This window comes from Rhododendron vialii, chromosome 3a (assembly GCF_030253575.1).
Source record: "Rhododendron vialii isolate Sample 1 chromosome 3a, ASM3025357v1".
In the NCBI taxonomy this organism is placed as follows: domain Eukaryota; kingdom Viridiplantae; phylum Streptophyta; class Magnoliopsida; order Ericales; family Ericaceae; genus Rhododendron; species Rhododendron vialii.
The window spans coordinates 15372214-15393394 of record NC_080559.1 but is presented as its reverse complement, the minus strand read 5'-3'; the positions used below and the strand labels follow the sequence as shown (position 1 = coordinate 15393394).

Below are 21181 nucleotides of genomic sequence, written 5' to 3'. Positions count from 1 at the left end.
TTTGGATCTTTTGTTGGAGGAGATTAAAATGATAGGAAGTAGGAACTGAAGTAATGCCTAGTTTCTTCACCTTCATTTTTGTCCTTATGTTTTTATTTCCCTCCTCCACAAATCGCACACTAAACCGTTATCCGAACAGAACTTTAATACTTTACTTTATCAATCTGAGCACGAATGGGCCTATCTGATTCATATGATATTGGTGATGATAGAGGAGGTAGATTGTTTTTCTCTAGCCGGGGTTTGCAAATGAGGCGAGTGGGGCTGCTCAATCTCGGCTTGAAAACTTGAAGGGTGTGTTTTTTGTGTGAATGGAACATGTCCTAAAACCTGTTCAAAACTTGGGTCAATCAAGCCAACCACAAGCAGAATTCAAGTAGTTCAATTTGTTCATGCCATATAATTAGCCTGAGTTGAGTTCAGAAATTTACTGGCTTTAAAAATCTAGACAAGCTTGAGCCCAAGTAATGCGAGTACAGAAACTGTGACTTGAACCTAACGATGCAATCTCCATTTTTTTTTAAACCAGCTGGATGTCAGCACAGTCCATCAGGCAAAAAACCGTTCAACTCCATCAGGTTAAATAATAAATAGCTTTGATGCTGTGCAAGGAATATGGGGCTGTGGACCTTAACATGAATGAATTAAATCAAAACAGCAAGAAAGGCCAGTAAAATAACACTAAGATGCTTAAGAAATTCTCAGCACATTTACACCCATCATGTCTAAATCATAGATTTCCACCTTTCTTTACCGGTGCAGACATTTACACTCAAATTGTTTCTTTACAGCCTTAACCTAAGACGACTCTTAACCATGGAATAACAAAACCGCGAGCTGAATATACAGAACGAAATAGATAAGCAAATCTTATTTAGGCAAGTGAACTGAGCCGCGTTTATTTACAACTCTTAGAAGCTCTATACAGAAAAATAATAGCTCAAGTTGATTAATCCGAGTCACCTTCCATGTTAGCTGTACAAAATATGCTTCTTGAATACCTCAATAAAAGTGCGAGGATGTTGACCCGCTACACCTCTCTGGAAGAAAAAGTTTTAAAGTAGATCAGAAATGGTTTCTGTATTTAGTAAACCTGAAGTCAGTTAATGATGGGTTTATCAAAAAGATTCCTTACCTCCAGTGGTTATAAGCTTTTCAACACGTGAAACAATATGTTTACCGTAAGTGTACTTCTTCAGTGTATTCAAGTGGACCTTGATGCGAGAGAGAAGTAATTCACGGCTCTGATCATCACAGGTCTCAAGAACCTTCTGCACAACGTAGTTTCCGAAAGGATCCTTCATCATGGCCTGTATTCAAAATATATTATCTTTTAGTTATTCACAAGCAGTAGCAGTGAATGAAATAGAGAATGAGTGCAGGTAAAAACACCCACTAAACAAACTAGGAGGTTCACATTCACCTATGACCTATCAATGAAGCGAGGAGAGGTACTGTGCTGTTTATGTCCCATGTAATGGTTATAAACAGAGGACAACACACATCATATGATGCGCGAGGTACTATGCTGTTCAACGCAGCATGTTCCATGTAATGGTTACAAGCAGAGGACAGCACACATCATATGATGCACTTACTTAAATGCCTGACCATTGTAACAAGGCTATCTGGGGGAGAAAATGACTTTTTGTATCTGAAAGTTCATTGACTTCTTCCAGATGTCTCTGCAAATTTAGCAACTTTTCCCCTTGACAAAAACATCATAGGTGAGAGATGCAGAGCCAGGGTTTTTGTTCAACGGGAGAAGCTTTATCTAGAACTATTCCTACAAGGTAATAAGGTCATGAGATGTGGGCTGTGGTGGTAGAGGACATAGGTAACAGTGGTCGTCAAAAATGAGGAAGAGGGGATGAGAAGAAATGGAAATACAATATAAAGGAGAGACGAGTTGACGAATTGATAGGATCAAAAAGTGAAAAGAAACCTGAAGTGTAGGAGAGAGAGAGAGAGAGAGAGAGAGAGAGAGAGAGAGAGAGAGAGAGGGACACTGGTCGAGTAAGAAAAATATAGCGCAAATATATGCAACGGTTTAACAGGGACTAAGCATCAGAATTGAAAAGGAAAATTGAACTCATGTTAAACTTGGAAATCAACAATATTTGTGGGGTAAATCTGAAAACCCTGTTAGAAAGTATCGGTAAAAGTACAATGTTTGAGACCTCGGACCCAGTCGGCCCTTCTTCGCTCCGCCCATGATAGAAGACTATGATCGGTTCCCAATCATAATATGATCTACTGCAGAATTTGAGAGGTAAGAGATTTCAAAAACCTGTAAGGGCGCATTTTCATCTGATGAACCAAGCATCTCATTCACCAAAAGCTGACGCTCAGCTGGACCACCAAAAGTTAAGCACTTCTCAACGACATTAGAGGCAAACTTCTGCTGACTCATCTTCACTATCTGTCCAGCTAGCTTGCTAATAATAGCAGATCGTTCATGTGGTTTACCATGTTGCAGGACATGCTAACCAAGCAAAAAGCATAAACATGAGTGACAAATCACAGCTACATAATGGGACTATAAAGCACGATTGGTATACATAGAACCAAAACAAGGCACGAAAAGTTATCGCAAAACGTCACAAAAAAACTCTTAAAGAATGCATGATACCATGGGAATTAGCATAAGATCTTTACTTCATAAATTCTTTGACTAAGTCCAAGAATACATTCATTAAAGAAGTTTTGTTTCCCTGTGACTGTGAGATGGAAAATTGCAAGATCAAACTCAACCTTAGATCCATGCATCTGTCTTTTTTACCCAATATCTCTATCCAGAGCAATATATTCCTATGTCTTAACCAGTGTTCTAAAAATCGGCCGAGTCTCCACCTAGGCGCTAGGCGGTGGTGCAACGCCTAGATTAGGCAGCCAACTAGTCAGCGTATAGTACCCGCCTACGCGTTAGGTGCCCGACTAGTCGGCGCTTAGGTGCTCCTTTTCCACCCAACTAGCGCCTAGTGATTTTTAGAACATTGGTCTTACCTGACAACTCATACCCCAAGGCCTCAATCTGGATCTTTTGACTGTCCTACCAAACTGAAAAACATTTTTGTTGCATTGATCCATCTTTGCTGGAGATATCAAGTTAGTCCCTCAGATAGTTGGCATCTGATCTTATAGAATATAAAAAAAAAAGTATATCAAAACCCTTAACCATGTAAACAACTTTTGTCGCCAGAATCTTGATTACGAAATGCTGAGTACCAGAAATAGGATTTATCTTGGATCCATTACTAATCAATTCAAGTCTTACTATGAAGTAAGCACCTTCAACTATATAGCAAAACAACTTTGGTTAAGGAGGCATAAAGAATTATTACTGCAAACTACACTACTTTCACGAGCTTTAAGGTGGACATGCTGCTACCTTTGTTTATATCTCGAGCTCTTCTACAATTTTTCCTTTTCTTTCCTTTTTTAAATGAACTTTCTTGTTCTCTCTAATAACAAAGAAAAAAGGGGGAAAACAAGAAAGAAAAAAATGCACTTTTTGTATCTGAAGCTAAGAAAACACAAGATATCTTCTCCAAGCATCATTTATACCTGCAGTTTTTGGACTAAACCATGTAAATACCACTCATCATTATCACTGCTATTAAGAAACATTAGGCATGTAGAAATGAAGCCATGTAGAGTTGAGGACTGAACAAAGGAACTACATGGTGGCTCATTACAAATTTATCATTTTGAAAAAGTTTTGGTTCTTATAGTCAATCAAGTACAGGGATGTCTAGTCCTTTATTTCCACCAGAAAAACAAATCGATTTTCCCAAATTTTGAGGGTACATAGCATAAACAAAGACACAAATGGAGATTCCTGTCTAAGGCAGCTAACCTTCCATTCAGGAGAAACGAAAAAAGTTTGCTAGGTAATAACCGAAGAAGCCCAGACAGGCCAGACTGCACAAACATATTCCCTCAACAGAAACTAAGGATCTCACTGCTAGTGCTGACACTTGTAGTTGACCAGGAGATGTAAAATGCAAGGGAAAATTTACCTGAATCACATAATTTCCATATTGGTCTTGTGCCAGAATATCTACTGAATGCATAATTTCGTCCATGATAGTTTGTTGTGTCTTTGGATCATCGCAGTGCTCCAGAACCCTCTGTTGACATCAATTGGCATTACATCATGGATGATATGGAAGACCAACCAAAAGTTAAGTACCAAACCACAAATATCTAACCTGAATCACACGGCAACCATAAGGATGAGTGGAAAGTCCCACAACTTGGCCAAAAAAGGCTGAGATAATGAATTGTATTCGATCTTGCGGGACACGTTCTAGGGACTTCTGAATAACATGATTACCATTCTGGTCACGAACACATTTCATGACGGAACCATCCAGCTCTGATACCATCTGGGTTTGAAGTTCTACATCAACCACTTCCAAGGCCTGAAATCACCAGAATAACAGCATTAAAAGAATACATCATAGGAAAGGAAAACAAAGTGGTCGCACTTAAAGGCATGCATACTCATTATTCAATAGCATGTGCAATTCAAGATTTACACGGGATTTGATAATCATACAACTAATCAACATTTTCATAGCATATAATTTTGACATATTCGCAAATCTTTCAACCTAGGACAACAGGATGACTCAAGTACACCAAGTGAACCACATGAATCTAAGTTTAAAGGTGTTGTGGCTAAAGACAAAAGGTCTCCATGACACTGCACCCCCATGCGGATCTAGCTGTATTGGGCGAATCCATGACTGAGAAAAAGAATCAAAGAAAGACCTCTCTATAAAGATATCCAGTAGAATCTTCTAAAAACTAGGGCCCTTTGCCTCCAAGGCACTATTTCCTACAGAAAGGACACACGTGGAGCTGAACATATTCCCTTACAAAATCACGTGTAGTTGTTAATTTAAAGAACTTATACCGGAGGAACAGAAAAGTCATACACTTGCATCAAAGTAGTGCCAACTTAAACAAGAGAGAGATACAAGTGCACTGAAAGCTGAAGACAACTAAGAGACAAAGCTTTAAGAGTACCTTCTGAATAACTCTGCAGCCATACATTTGAAGACTGAGAGGCAACACGTGCCCAGTAAGTTGGTTAGCTAACTCCTTTCTTTGAACCTCTGTGCCATGCTCAAAAAACTGCAATCAAGAATAACCAGTTGGAAGTAAATTCAGTATGACAGAAGATTTCTCAAGTTCATTAGATGGTAAGGTACATACTTTCTGTATCACGTAATTCCCAAAGACATCAGTTATCAAAGCACGAGCATGAGGACCAATCTTTGGGAATATCTTTGTCTTTTCTTCCACTGAAGCAGTTTCTAGCTTCTGTTGAATAAAGCGACTCCCATACTGATCCATACTGCATTATAAAATGAGGGACAATAAACTCTTCAAAGCAACATGAAGCAGCAGGAGTCAAATAAGACAGCCAAAAAGACTCATGCATACCTGAATTCAACTACATCATCAACGATGTCTGAAAGTTCCAAAGACCTTGTCTTTTTGTTCTTGAGCTCTTCTAATAAAGAAGATACAAGTACACCTTCCATGTTAGTTCCAAAATCTGAATGCCATGACCCATTAGAACCTCCCAGTGAACTTCTGAACACAGAATTATGGGGCGAAATCCGGTCCTTCTGCAATGTTGGACCCCCAGATCCACGAGATGGAAGCACAGTCTCAGCCATTTGGTTTCCTTGGTATGGAATGGCAAGACCAAAAGGTGGATTCACATAATATTCGTGATTCAAAATGCCAGATTGGCATAAAAGTGGTGTCTCACTCTGATTTTTCTTTTGAGCAGACAGTGTCTCGAGATAAGCTTTCTGATAGTCTTGCAACTCTCCATAAGCAAGTGAAGTGCCAAGATAATCGTGCATTGCATAATCGTAAGTTTTCTGCAAGTACTCGATATAATGTGAATCAATATGTGGTGAATGAGAGTCAGACCCAGCTTGATTGCTAGTTCTTCTCAAACTTTGCCCATTTCTGCCACCATGGAAAGTTGGAGCTGAAAGCAAAACAATATGCAAATGATAAAATCCACCAAGGTTCACTAGTGAAAGAAAACTCCCATAAATGGGACGAGGAATAAAGAATAACCTGAATCCAGCTGATTACCAATTTCTGCATTAAGCTTTTTACCAACGGAACGCCCACTTGACAAGTGTCCAGAAAACTCCACACCGGAAAAATTATCAGTTTGGCAGTATATGTTAGATCTTTCCTTTGTTCTTGAGTAAAGATTGGCAGGAGACGATGTTTGGGGACAGTTCATCTGCCCATCAAAACCAAGCTTACAAATATTTTGGTCTATCACAATTCCATTCCTCCCGTTTGAATCATTATAAGGGGTAGGAATATTCAACTTTTCAGGTTTGGACCTGGTAACAAAGTGCTGATGTTGATGTTGTATGTGACTATTTGACATATCCAGCAATTGATTAGGATTATCAAATACCATTTGGAGTTGAGACTGCACAAGACTGTCTTCATGACTTGGTTGATTTCTTGACAAGCTAAGGCTAGATAAAGAAGATGCAATATCAGAAAGCTTGGTCACGCTAGAAGAATGACCATTGAGGGCATTCGAGCCAACAAGATTCTTCTTTTCGACTCTGTCACCCACAGGAGGAAGACCAGGACTTGAGGACCTTCCAATCAGCTGAGGTTCAGGAGTTCTACTCCTCGATAGAGGCGAAGGCACAGAAGATGCAAAAGAATGAGAAACTAGTGAGCCAAGGCTCTGAACTCTAGGCAGGCCCGTGTTATTTGCCCCAGGATTCAAGGCCTCTGTGGATTCCACTCCATTACATACTGCTGCTGAATGTAATGAATTACGACTTGCAGCGCGCGAGAGATGACCTGATAAGGAATAAGGTCGCTCAAGACCTTCCTGCAAGAAAAAGGAATTTTTATTATCGAACAGTCATAACTCATAAGACATATCTATTACAAGTGAAGGTTCAGACAAACCTCGAGTTATTTTTAAAAGTGCAGTAATGTGCAATAAAACAACACCAGAAACCCTACATATTCAATGACCTCCAGAAGTAATGCTGAACAATGGTAGATACAACAAAGAGTAAGCAGATGCCATGGTCCACTAAAAGAACTATTCAACTCACTAAACACGCAGGTGATGTTACTGACAATAGGCTCGCAAATTAAAAGGTTGACCTATTGAGCAAAATTTTCCAACTAAACTGCATCTCTCACCCGCACCCACCCCCTGAAAAGTTTCATCACTTTTTGTTGCCCCAATAATGTTTTCAATTGTGTTCCAGCACCCCAGTTGAATATCAAATTTGCCTCTATTCCGTTTCTCTCCAGACTTTCCCTTCATGTGCCCGTCTATTTAAGTTCCCATAATCAATATCAAGTCAACCTATGTGAGGAAGCATTCCCTTCTGTAAGACGAACGATTCATGTAGACCAGCAGAGTTAGGTGTTTGTAAGGCTGGTTATACTTGGTTTTTGTAGCTGCAAAATTTGATAAATATACAGGGTTATAAGTGTATGTGAGCAGGTCGGAAAGTATACTTGGGGTTGCTAATCGGCTATTCTTCTGGTGCTACACCTTGCCGTTTTTAAGGGTAGTCTTATGATGCTTGGGTTGAATGTTTCACAAAGGAGAAGTACTGAGATAGGTAATCAAGATGATTATGGAGAGCAAAACGGTTGAAGAAAAATCTTGCCTGAAGTTTCAAATCCTTAAGGTGCACGAACAAAAAGAAAATAGAGAAGAAGATATTTTAATTTCTCTTAAGGGCCTCCTAGGAGTCTGACCAAGAAGAAAAAGTGGAGTTTTCCTATTTAAAGAGAACTGCATAAAACGTGGTAGTGTTATGAGCACCAATTTGAGTGTTTTTTAAGTAACAGAAACGCTTTGTGTCATTATTCATTGCAAATTCTGAGTTCATTTGATCAATTGATGTGTCACAGGAGTAAGGAGTGAATGAGAGAGAGCATGATCAAAGCTGAAAAAGTTCCAAAGCACATCCTACCAAGTCGTGAAGGAAACATTAAGCCAGAAATCTGAGATGGAACGTACAGCCACAAATTAGACAGTGAAACCAAATCCCACCAACCACATATTCCAGCACTACCGAGATGGGGAGATCCAAAGTTAGTAGGATCCAACTAAGGTTTAATGCCCACCCTTTCCATCCAGGTTTAATATGCAAGATGCAATACGTAATCTACAACTTATAGACATCCTGCCTCTGAATTCCACTTAATGATCAAACAGCAAAGCTGCATTAGAGAAGTTTAGAAGCTGTCGATTAAACATATCTTCAACGAAAGAAAGCATTATAGGATTGTTAGATTAAGAAATAACACTAGAAATCTCTTCTCTGTTAATTATAAATGGTCACAAGATAGAAAATTGAGTCAAGCCCAGATCAATTACCTGAAGAATGTCGGCAAAACTCTTCCTCCTCCCTCCCAATCCCGTATGTGACAACCCAACCGAACAATTGGAGCCTCTATTTAGCCACTCAGAGGATGACGGACGTGAGAGATTCCTTGGAGTATCGTTCCTCAGTTCCATCAACTCATCTTCTGCCTGTTGTACAGATAAGCTAGGCTGCATTGAGAATAACGACGAACTTCCACTGATATCGATCAGATTCTTCTTCGTCCAGTCCCCAGTTGCCCCAAATGACGAACCCCCTGAGGCTTGAAACCTTTGGGCCACTCGCCAATCCTCTCGTGACAGTAATGGTGGGGGTAACCTAGGGTTAAGATTTTCATTTGAATAGTAGTATGATAAATAAGCGGGGTGAGACCGGATTTCTTCTTCTGTCATTATTTCAGTGGCATTGCTACTGCTACTATCAATTCCGGCAGGATTTGGATTCATAAACAGACTGCCCACTGCACTTAATGACCCTTGAACTGTGGGAGGAGCACTGCCACTCCTCAATATGTTATAATCTCTCTCCCTCTCCCGATCGATAGCATTTCGACTATGCTGCTTTCGCAGCATTAGTTCAAGCTCGTTCTGCAAAATATCTTCTAAATTGCCATTTGATCCTCTCATTACCCCGTCTTCTAGGTTCATACGTATATTCATATCAGATATCACATCCATCTTATTACTCCCAATTACCATCTCAAGAAAACCCTAATTCACCCCCCCCAAAAAAAAAACAAATAGTAATGAATAACAATTTAATAACACTACACATGACATCAGAGAAAAAAACATCGCATATAACACCAAAAAAAAAAAAACTAATTACCAATTGCAAGTTGAAACTAACCTTTCATACGCAAATTAATGCGTCAATGCGGGATAAATTGCACCATTGATCGGTCTGAAACCGAACAAAAAACAACACGAAATTGAATTATTACAATAATCAGAGAGAACCAGAGTTATATAGATGTATTACGTGTGTGTGTGTGTGTGTGTGTATATATATATTATAAGTATCCGTGTAAGTCATATATAGGTGGTTTATAATGGTGGTTAGGCTTACAGAATCAAATTCACGCGAAAACTGGAGAGGATGTGACAGGTTCAAAATTCACGTGTAAATTGTGATTGATTGAATTGTTCGAAAATCTAGCAACGATTTTGGAACAATTCCGAAGAGAGATTTTTTTGCTGTTGGACCGAACAAGGTGGAGATTTTTCGAAACGGCCGCGTAGAGAGAGAGAGAGAGAGAGAACTCAGAGAAGTAAGGAAGGAGGGAGAAAACAACTGGTAGTGCGACGTAGGAATGAGGAGGTCGGGGGAAATTATTGGACGTTTGATTGAAAATCAACGGTGGATGATTGGGTTGTGGGGTTTACGTGCATGAGAGCATATATATTGGCAAATCGATAATTACGTTTACTAGTGTGTGGATGGAATTATTAGGAGGGATGTTCCCTACGCTATATTGTTTCAATACATAGTTATACTATATTTCGTGTGAGGCCCATCCCGAGCATTAAAAAAAATCAGAAAAATATTTATAAATTTTAAAATATTATTTTATAGCCCTGTAAAAAACCAAACAATATAACGGAATACGAGGCTTTGTTACTGGGTCTTGAGTTAGCCATTTCCATGGGGATTCACCGCCCGGTCTTTCGGCTGTGACGGGTGCGGCGGGTAGGCAATGTTCCAATTTCATTGATTCTTCTCGATCCAATGAAAGTTTGAGTTTGCCTTTGCCATGGTATGTGAGGAAAGCGGGGGATACACCTCTTCACTCTAACAAATATCGATAAATATTATTTCGATCTGTACAGACAAAATTACGTAGTTGAGCAGTTTTGTTCCTACGGATCGAGAAATAATACTTACCGACAGTGGCGGACCCAAGATTTGCCTCATGTGGGAACACATTATACTAATAACCTTAAGCAAAAATCGAAATTAAGCGCACAAATTATGGAAAATTGAATTGTAAATTTCATTCATTGGGTAAAAATCAAGTAAAGAAATGAAGGCCTAATTTTTCCAAATAATGAAGATATATATTACGAACCTTAAAAGAAAAGAATATAAAGTCCTAAATTATGTAGCCCCAAATTAAAAGTCCTTTCAATAAAATGTTACTTTTGCCGTGTAGCTCCAAATTTAATTGATGATTGGTGAGAAAATGGTGTGGTGACGGGTGACGACCACAGAGAGTCAGAGACGAGCGACCGACAACGACAAAGTAAATCAAACGTCAAGCGAGTTCTCCCCGTCGAGTTTTCTGTGTGAATTTCTCGTTCTCCCACTCATTTTTGCATAAAAAAATAAACTATAAATTAAAAAAAGAAGAAGAAGCCGGGGGGGGGGGTCACGTGCCCCTTACTCAGTCCGTCTCTTCTTACCGATTTTCGTTATAGCTGATTTTTACGAACACGGGGTGATACTACTCGACCAATTTCTTCAAATTGGTTTGGTTGCCTTTCTATTTTATGGGTTGTTTGGATTAGTGTTTGAATTTTTTTTTGAAAAATAGTAGGGGTAATAAGTGGAGAGATACAGAAAAATATGTTAAAAGTATGAAAAATCTAGGGAAATTTTTTTGAAAAATTCTTTTTGTCAAAATGGTTGGCTCTGGTCCATTAAAGAGACTGACCGTTTAATTGAGGTGGATCTTTTGTAGGCTAATCATTCAATAATTATAATTAGATGTGGCAAATGAGTGGGTTTGGACGGATTAAAACGGGTCATGGGTTAAATATGAACGGGTCAAATATGGATCAATGATAGACGGATTAAAATGGATCGAGACAAATATGGATCAAGCCATATCCAAATCCAACCCGGCCCGACACATTTCTTCATTTCCTCCCCTTTTCAAATGAAGCAGATTGAGGCGATTTTATTTTTTTTTAAAAATATTTTGAAGAAGAATATCGAAATTTAAAGTATGATTTGACAAGCTGCTATATATCGCAGATATCGGGTCGGTTTGGCAATTAACTTTTTACTTCGCATTTATTTAAAAAAAATTTCACATTTTTTAGTTTTGTGTCAAACTTTTGTAACTTATTGATTCTTTTCAACGAGAGGAATCGAAAAAGTATAAATTTTGTTTATCAAAACTCATAATTTAAAAAAAAAAACAAAAATAAGAAGGAAAAAAACTTATTTTTTGACTTATTTTTTTGTCTTTATTTAAAAAATTATGAGTTTCGATTAAAATTTTTATAATTTTTCGATTCTGCTCATTGAGAAGAATCAATAGGCCCCAAAAGTTTGAAGAAAAACCCAACAAAATAATAATAATAATAATTAAAATGCGAATTATGTCAGTCGAAATTCAAAAATGCGAATTATGCCACCACCAATGCACTTGCAGGTGGAAATTAATTACCCGCGCCCCAAACGGATGCATGAGCAGTGCCACGTTTCTCTTTTCTTCCGTGACAGTGAGCACTTGGGCAGTTTGGGTTGTCTAATTAAAGCCTAATTTTAATTTTTAACCCATCTAAATCTATGTATACATGAATTTATATGGGTTCCATATAAACTCATTATACAATATGGGTGAGTTAGATTGGATTATAAGTGAGCAGATTTGGACAGATTAAAAAATATGGATTGAGATTGCCATCTTTAATTAGAATCATACATTTTTCGAATTGGTTAAGAACATCAATGATATCAAAAAAGTTGAAACAAATCGGATTAATTTGAGATTGAAACCACATATTCATGATATATTTGTTTTTGAATATGGTTGCTATGGAAGGTCACAAAGTATTTAGTGAACATCATAACCTAAAAAAATCTAACTAGTAAGGTCCCCCAATACAAGTCTATTGTCAGAAGTACCGCATAACCGAACTGGTCCAAAGCCAAATGGACAGGATCTGATCCCCTAGACATACATATCTATATCGATCTCTGCGCATTTCAGATAAACACACGCATTCCACAAATCAAACAACTTTTTGAAAGTAATAACGACGAGGAGAACTAATTGCATAAGCGTATCATACATTCCATTTTGAAAGTGCATCTATATTTGGTATTTTAGATAAACACACGCATCCCACAAATCAAACAACTTTTTGAAAGTAACAACGATGAGGAGAACTAATTGCATAAGCGTATCATACATTCCATTTTAAAAGTGCATCTATATTTGGTATTTCAGATAAACACACGCATCACATAAATCAAACAACTTTTTAAAAGTAATAATGATGAGGAGAACTAAGTGCATAAGCGTATCATACATTCCATTTTGAAAGTGCATCTATATTTGGTATTCAATACACGACCAGATGAAATTCTAGTGCTTATCGATAGTGGGAACGGTGAAATATGTCTGAATGCAGCTCAAGAAAATATCAAACATTGTGTCGTGCGGACGAGGGATGCCTAGTGCCTAGTGCCTGCCGCTTAGGCTAGCTAATTGAAGAATACAAATTAGTAGGGTTTTTCTATATCATTTAAATAAAAAAAAAACTTTATTGCATTTGTGAACAAAATGTAAATTAAGAAAACTTTCTTTGTATACCATTTACTTCTCTGTTGATTTAGCAACTTAAAATTTTACTTTACACTCCATATTAAAAATGAAGACAATGCAGAAAAAAAAAAAAGAAGAATCCAAAACTTAAGTATCCCATTCATTCTTGTAAACTTATTTTTCTTCTTCGTTTTGTGTGTTTTGTTTATTTTTTCAAAAATTTTGTTAGATTCACGTCAATATTTTTTAGATTAGTCATTCAATTTCAACAAGAGGAGTCTAAAAAGTACAAATTATAATGGAAAGTAAAAAAAAAGTTCACTAAAAATGAAAAATGTATCAATCAGTTGTTGTAACGCCCCGATTTTTTTCAAATAAATTTCAGAGACATTAAATATTAATTTCTGAAAAATTTACTTTATTAAAGATCAAAATCCAAACAGATAATTCAACATAAGGATTCATTTTTTACAACTTCAATGTGGAAATACTAAATAGTCTTTGTGGTAATGAAATAGTAAAAAGTTGGCCTAGGGTCTACTATAGCATGTTTCTAACCCACTAAGTCTACTGATCAAGTTTCTAACCCACTAAGTCCACTAATATGTATTTGGTAATGCATAAAGTCCACTACATTTAAAAAGAAAATTAGTGCCTAACAGAATTGCACTTCTATTCAAATTCTATCCATTTAACCCATAATCATACCAATCACGGGTATCTATCTCTCTCTCTCTCTCTCTCTCTCTCTCTCTCTCTCTCTATATATATATATATATATATATATATATATATATATATATATATATTTGAAATCACGCCAATCACATTGTTGTACTTATATAACGTTATATAACAGTCGAAGATTCTCCTTTTCTGATACACTATATATAACGTTATTGTGCATATATAACATTATATATTCTCCTTTTAAGAGTTAAGCCGTTGCGCGGACCAATTCATATAAGGTTGTCTATGGTTATATATGATTATGGTTATATGTTTATGCATATATATGATCAAGTTTTAACAAGTAACAATTATTGAAACCACTCACCCGCTCTGTCATTGCACATATAACATTATATGTTTAGGTCTGTTAAGTCGTTACGTGGACCAATTCATATAAGGCTGTTTATGGTTATATATATGGTTATATGTTTATGCATATATATGTTCAAGTTTTAACAAGTATCAATCATTGAAACCATTACATTCGCCAATCAAAATATCTGTGTTCAAAATAAATAAAAAATAGATTCAGAGTCTGGTTTTGTTCAACTACGTAGTTATAAATTTGATCGATAGATCTACAAAACGGATTTCAGAGTCTTCTGAATAGCAATATGAAAATAAGACAAAGAAATTACACCAAAAGACTTTAACCAAATTAAAATTCTAAATCTAATGTTCTTGGCTGTCTTGTCAGGATCAACGATCCTAATGTGGCTCTTCAACGTCATGAGGTACCTTTGGTAGAAGGATTTGATGTGGATGGCTCTTTTGAGGTTGGAGTTCATCCTAAACTCCATTATCACGGTGTCATTGTGGTGATACTCCAATTTGCAATAAATTAGATTAGGCACTTCATGAAACCATACTCCTATTTCTGGTAGATTTGTCATTTCTGCACATATAAGAAAAAAGTTAAACAGATGGAAACATATAGCGTTATATGTTAAAAAAAGGATTCAAGAATTCGTATATTACCATATATGTTTCATGATATCAGCTGTTAAACGAAAACCTAAACGTTATATATCTCATGATATATGGTTATATGTACAAAATAAATTAACATATATTTATACACAAAAACTAATACACTGCTAAATTTACATCATTGAATAGGTCTGCGCAGCGGCTTATAGACCTGAATATATAACCATATATGTTTCTCAACAGCAGCAAAAAAAGTACAAAAAATATTCCAAAGCCAGCAAAAAAATAGTTTTAGTGCAATTGGACTACCGTTTATAGACCTGAATATATAACCATATATTTATATATGCATAAATATACAACCATAATCATCTATAACTATATATATAACCATATATGTTACCATATATAACCATAAACAACCTTATATGAATTGGTCCACACAACAGCCTAACATATCTGAACATATAATCATATATGTTACCCAACAGCAGCTAATCAAAAGTACAAAAAATAAAATCCTAACATATCTGAACATATAACCATATATGGTACCCAACAATAGCTAAACAAACATACAAAAAACAAAACCTTAACAAATCTGAATATATAACCCTTCACAGAGAAGGATAAAGAAAGGAAAAGAAGGATTCTTATGCTTTTATTGGTGTATAAACCGTTCAAATGCAAAGAACCATACCGAGGGGCACAAGGTGACGAAGATCGAGTTATTTGTTATGATTTGGAGGGGCACCTGATGTTTTGAACAGATACATGATGATGAAAGTGTCGGCGACGGTGGTAGCAGTGATGGAGGGCGGGAACTCGGCCATGGTGGTAACGGCCATGGATGGTGACGAAAGGCGGCGAGGAAGAGGAGGAGTGCACCGCCGCGAGCAGGCGAGGAGGAGGAGGAGTGAATCGGCGGCGATGAGTAATCGGCAGGGACGGGATGTGACGGCGATGGGAGGTGGGTGGCGATGGCGATGACGATAGGAGGCTACAACGAGATATTTGTCACTTTCTCTCTATCTCTCTCTCTCTCTCCCTCCTCCCCTCTCCTCCCGTTTGAAGAAAATGGAAAAGAATCTACATATAGTGGGGTATATATAGGGCTACATATAGTGATTAGGGCTACATATATTGGGGTATATTGGTAGGCTACATATAGTGATTAGGGCTACATATATTGGGGTATATTGGTATTTTTGTAGGCTAGTGGACTTAAGGGATTATGAAACTTAGAAGTGGACTAGATGGGTTTGAAAATTGCTATAGTGGACTTATGCAAAATTCTTCGATGAAATAGACAAAACACAGAGCCGACTCCTAGGCTTGATACGGATCCCAAGCATACTCTGGCTTGACTCCCATCTCCGGATTATCCTTTGGATAATACTGCTCGTTTTCAGGGCTCTATGTCTCTTCCTGGTTTTCTGTAAAATCTTGCACGGATGCTAGGCAATCAGTACCTAAATGATAGAGTTCACCCAGTAGAATAATCCAACCAAACTACCCCTATTGTTTTACAACTAGCAGGTAAATTGTGAGACCCTGTCTTGAAATTTAGGGATTAAAATGAAAGGTGCATTTTGTATTTGTGGTTTTATGAAGTTTTTATAAACTATAGGGCTGTAGGTGCAATAAACTTAAAAAAATACCCTATGTGTGCACGTGTAAAACAGTTGAGGTGCTAGGGTGCATGTGTGTATATGTATCATATATCTATTGCAATAAAAAAAAAAAGAGAAACCTAAAGCAGAGAACTTCTCTTCTACGTTAGAGAGAGAGAGAGAGAGAGAGAAAGAGAGAGAGAGAGAACTGACGGGAAAGAGAGTCGGCAAGGGGAGAGAGAAGGCTGGGGAAATTGAAAACCCTAACTTGGTAAGTAACTCATGCTTGTATTTTTATGGTTATTGATCCAATAATCTATTATGATCATGGATTGAGTTTTTAGGGCTTCTAAAATCAATTGAGTTCATCTAATTAGGCTATTCTTTGTTGTTTTTCTCTAAGGAACTGTTAATTTTATGTAGAAGCAAAGGGATTGGAAGTTAGGACTTGAATTTGGTAACTAGGTTGCTATTGGTTGAGTTCCTGCAGTAATTTTATTGTGGAAACTGTGAATAATGGATGTTTTTGGTGCCTAAACCACGTGGTTAGTGCTGGAAATTGCTTGCGTGTGCTAAAATAATAGTCTATAAGTGCTGAAATTAGGTTTAAGTTGCTAAAACTGAAGATAAGTACAGGAAACATGAATTAGAGGTGCTGAATCTATTAACAGGTTGTTGAAAACTGCTATTTGGATGCTGAAATTGCTTAAACAACTGCTGGAAATCACTAGAAAGCGCAGGAAATATGTTTTACGTGCAGGGAATTGATAGTGAATGCTGAAAATAAGAATTATAGGTGTTGTAACTCTGCAATAGTTGCTGGAAATTATTGTATTTCCTGAGAACATGCCTCAAAGTGTTGTGATATGTGTTTAAGTGCATAAAAAGAGTAGAGCATGCTAAAAATTGATTGTATGTGCTACAACTTGGTGAATAGATGATTTAAACTGATCATACTCGCTAGTAATATGATCTAAACTGTTAACACGCTTGCTCGAACTGTTGAGAGTTAGTTGAAAAGGAGTGTTGAAGCTTGTAGTAGTATTTGGTACGTTTTTTCTACTTCTTTGCTTTTGGAATTGAACTTTGAGCTCATATGTGCGGAATATTTGTTAGGTTCGGAGACGACAACGAGTATCGCAGCTCCACGTAGGGAGTGACTGCGTTGGTTTTCTTTTTGTTGGAGACCGAGGTGAGTTTCGATTCATAGATGTTCTTCAATTGGATTGAATTTGTGATATTGGATTGTGACTTCGTGTCGGTGGGCAACAACGGCCAACGGCTGGACTTTGTGTTGTGCCTTTGACTTTGTGTCGATTCAATGGCTTTATGCCAAAATTATAACTTTGTGTCGAGCTAGTGACTTTGTGTCGGATTAAAGACTTTGTGTCGATTATTGCTTAATGCTTAATTAATGATGAACTTGGATTTATTGTCTATATTGAACAACATCCATGTCTCATTTACGCTCCTGGAACTCGTTTGGGGTTTCAGTTTTGCAGGTATAGGTCGGTGTCCACTACAGGTCACGTTTTGCATTTTTTTGTGACTCGCTCGAGAAGTGCGTGGTTGAGGCCTGTGGGAGTCTTTGTCTCCTGGCCCGTAGATGATTTTTGCTTAGTTTAGTTTTGGATAATAGTTGGTTATGTAAAGTTTATTTCTTGACAGACTTCTGCTGTAGTTTGTAAATGACAAATATTTTGAGATGTAAACAAAATGTGGCTGTTGAACTGTAGTTGTTCGTTATTCTTGGATTTGCTAGTAGCTAGTTGTCACGTGTTGTATCGGAATAGGTTGATGAGGTGCTATTCCGGAACGGGACGTGACATAAATAATATAATATCGATGCGGAAGAGTAAACAAAACTAGTACGCATAAACTGATTTATCACAATCCATTAGCCTAACGTGTGATCTAAGATCTCATCCGCGCGATTCTTCCTCCCCAACCCCTAGTCATGCCTGTCCCATGAGATCACTTCCTTTTGCTATCGCGGATACACCTAAGTTATATACCGAGCGTGCATCTCAATAAGGGTAAATTACTGTTTACCACCTCTAACCATGGGTCAGGGGCACTTTACCCCCTCTAACTTATTTTTTTTAGCACTTAACTCCCTCTAAGTTATGGAAACATTATTTCCGTCTGACTTCTGTTAGAAAATGGATGGGAAGTGTCATGTGCCCTCATTATAGACGATTCTACTCTTCTCCTACCAGATATATATGCACACTACCAGATACATATATACACACAAGTCTGTACTGTCTCTCTCGCCCCACCGCTACAGATCCCAGCTGCAGCACCCTCTCGTAAGTGAACAACATCCCTCCCTCTCCCACTTCCGACCACCGCCGTCTTCGAGCTTGAACAATGCCACGTTGCCGAACCTCCACTTGACCTCCAAGAACTCCCATAGCAACGACGGCCGCGACTCGTCGTCATCCCTGCACGGGCTTCACCACCTCCGCCGCCGCCTTGTTGCTTCTCCTCCACCTCCCTCCGCCACCACTGCCGTCGTTCCCCATCGTGTCGTGCTCCAGTCACGGAAAAACGAACCCATTGATTGGATTTTTACCAGAAACGGGAATTTCTTTTTTATCACAGAAATTCCTTTTTTATCATAGAAATGAGTATGTAATTGAAGGGGGAGTTCATCGAGATCGGAGGAGGAGGAGTTCGTCAGAGATCCAGAAATGGGAATTTCTTTTTTTTTTTTTAATCACAGAAACGGGAATTTTTTTATGCAAATCTAAAAACGGGAATTTTTTACCTCAGTGTCGAGATCGGAGGAGGAGTTCGTCGAAGAGCATGGGGGTGGAACCAAGGCGTTGCCAGATCGAACATCACTCACTGTGTGTATGTGTGTGTGTTCGGATTTTTAGAGAGATTTGCTTGGGTGAACCTCTAGAGTGGAACTGTGGGTGAACTGCAATTTGAATCTGGCAGAAGAGAGATGCTAGGGATGAAATGTGAGTGAACTATGTTCTGCAATTTGTATTGTGAGAGGACTGAGAAGGAGTTCTGCAATTTGAACTCTGTGTGTCCGGATTTTTTGTAGAGGCGTGTTTTTTGGGACAAAATGCTTGTTTTCATGAAGGGCAAATTTGTAACTTTACGCCTCTCCGTTAAGAAAGTCAAACAGAATAAGGTTTCCATTACTTAGAGGGGGTTAAGTGCTAAAAAAATAAGTTAGAGGGGGTAAAGTGTTCCCGACCCATAGTTAGAGGGGGTAAAATGTAATTTACCCTCCCAATAACTGCAAACAAAAGGAAAGCTTATCATGCCAAGACATAACTAGGGTTCGTCTATCTTAATCATCATTTCACAATTACCACTAGACTCCCGCTAGTTTGGAGACTGGGCCTCCGTTAGCATCTATCTCAATTCACATCTCAAAAACCCGCCTGCAGGCAATCTCTAACATCACTTCTTTCCAATTTAACCTTTACCTAGCAACGTCTAGGTGAATGCTATTCGCAAACCAACACATGTCTCTAGGGTCCAATTTAGCATGTAAATCACGAGTTGGAACAATATACAAATAATCAAAGTGATAATTGAAATAAATAATAAGCGTATAAATCACATAACTTTTTACGAATGGGCCATTGCCCTTAATCTTGTATGGCCGAGAAGTTAATTTTAATTAGTAGAAACCTTTATTAATAAAGAAAAATATTTTTTGTTCAATTACTAGTAAGTCTAGGCTTGTATTAGTTTATTTATGAAATTAGATTGATTAATAACTATAATAAATACATTAAATAGATAAAAATATTAGAATAATTAACATGACCTTAATAGGAGTTCTACGGTCCTACGCAACATATTCGGGCATAAAAAATCAGGTTTGCAGGGTCGCGAGGTTATTTTAAATAAAGATTAACCGAAAGTATAATAATTAGGTAATAAATAAAAGAGTCTAAAAAAAATTATCCGGGCGTTAATAAAGTGGTTCACAAGGTCGCAAGGTTGTTTTCGATTGAAAACTTTGTAAAAAAAAAAATAAATAGATAATTAAATAAAAAATATGATATTAACAAGATATCATCTTTGAGGTGCAAGGAGTCTAGAAAAAATAGTTTGGGTGTCAAAAATATTGTTCGGAAAATCACAAAGTGGTTTCGAACAAATTTGAAATAAATCGAACGGAGTTTGTGGCGGGAGTGTCAGACACAAGGTCTAACTTGGTCAAACCTTGCGGTCTGCCAGAAAAAGCCTGGATCTTGCGGTCGAAGGTTGCGGCCGCAAGGTTCACTCGATTTTGCCAAAAATTTTTTCTTCTTCTACGGTTTGATGCATGGGACCTCATGGGGCTATGAGTTAGGCTTAAAAACACTTAAATATACTTAGAAATGAGATGGATATGATTAAAATACCTTGGATTGGTTGAATTGATCCCAAAACTGAAAACTTTAAAATGGGGAAGATGACTTCGGGTTTAGCCGAGGGGGAACCTTGGGATTTAATTGAGACTTGCTTGGTGATGCTCTGGGTTATAGGAAGTGATTGGTGTGGTCGAATTGAGTTTCGGTTGGGTCTAGATACAAAACCCATTTTTCTCTCTCTAGAACTCCATTGATTGAAGCTTGAATTGCCTTCGGTTTTCTCTCCTTTCTGACTCAGTGGTGTGTGGGGAGATGGTGTGCTCGTGGATCAATTGGGAGAGGTTCATATAGGTGAATTTGGGAGAGGTTAGATAAGATTGCATTTATGGAGGTTGGGTTCTTGGGATTAGAAATGGACGGGATAGGGCCAGATTCTGTGATAGTGAGGAAGCAGGGGCTGGATAAGAATGAATTGAATTCGGACTTTTTCTTGGGGATGAAGGAATTTTCCGGTTTACGCGAGGAGGAATGAATATGATTTCTTGGAGGGAAAAAAAGGGATAGAAAGTGGGCTATGAGATGAGAGAAAGAGAGAGAGGGAGAGGGAGGGGTGCATGCATGCATGTGTGTGTGTGTGTGTCTATATAT

The 21181-nt window shown here is 37.8% G+C and overlaps 1 protein-coding gene and 1 long non-coding RNA gene across 6 annotated transcripts; one reads left to right on the top strand and one right to left on the bottom strand.

Moving 5' to 3' along the window:
* Nucleotides 1–665: 665 nt before the first annotated feature.
* LOC131318687 (pumilio homolog 4) lies at nucleotides 666–9725 on the bottom strand. 5 transcript variants are annotated; one of them, XM_058348612.1, is made up of 12 exons: nucleotides 9498–9725; nucleotides 9279–9332; nucleotides 8423–9139; nucleotides 6112–6904; nucleotides 5458–6019; nucleotides 5227–5368; nucleotides 5038–5145; nucleotides 4215–4427; nucleotides 4023–4133; nucleotides 2291–2485; nucleotides 1136–1310; nucleotides 666–1040 (listed from the first exon to the last, which is right to left on the bottom strand). In XM_058348612.1, the coding sequence occupies exons 3-12, from the start codon at nucleotides 9125–9127 to the stop codon at nucleotides 1003–1005; spliced, it is 3042 nt and encodes a 1013-aa protein (XP_058204595.1). In that variant the 5' UTR covers nucleotides 9128–9139; nucleotides 9279–9332; nucleotides 9498–9725; the 3' UTR covers nucleotides 666–1002. The 5 variants fall into 5 exon arrangements, with proteins under 5 accessions (XP_058204595.1, XP_058204597.1, XP_058204596.1 ...); XM_058348614.1 differs by having other exon boundaries at nucleotides 6130–6904; nucleotides 9498–9684; XM_058348613.1 differs by having other exon boundaries at nucleotides 8423–9141; nucleotides 9294–9332; nucleotides 9498–9684.
* A 6710-nt stretch (nucleotides 9726–16435) lies between these two features.
* On the top strand, nucleotides 16436–17926 carry LOC131318686 (uncharacterized). Its single transcript, XR_009197782.1, has 3 exons — nucleotides 16436–16473; nucleotides 17319–17394; nucleotides 17697–17926. It is a non-coding gene; the product is annotated as an uncharacterized LOC131318686 (long non-coding RNA).
* Nucleotides 17927–21181: the final 3255 nt, after the last annotated feature.

Coding starts and splice junctions, on each gene's coding strand:
- LOC131318687 (XM_058348612.1), bottom strand. CDS start 9,127: ATGGTAATTGGGAGTAATAAGATGGATGTGATATCTGATATGAATATA. Junction 4,428..5,037: donor GCTGCAGAGTTATTCAGAAG/GTACTCTTAAAG, acceptor TGGTGATTTCAG/GCCTTGGAAGTGGTTGATGT. Junction 1,311..2,290: donor ATGAAAATGCGCCCTTACAG/GTTTTTGAAATC, acceptor TTTTGAATACAG/GCCATGATGAAGGATCCTTT.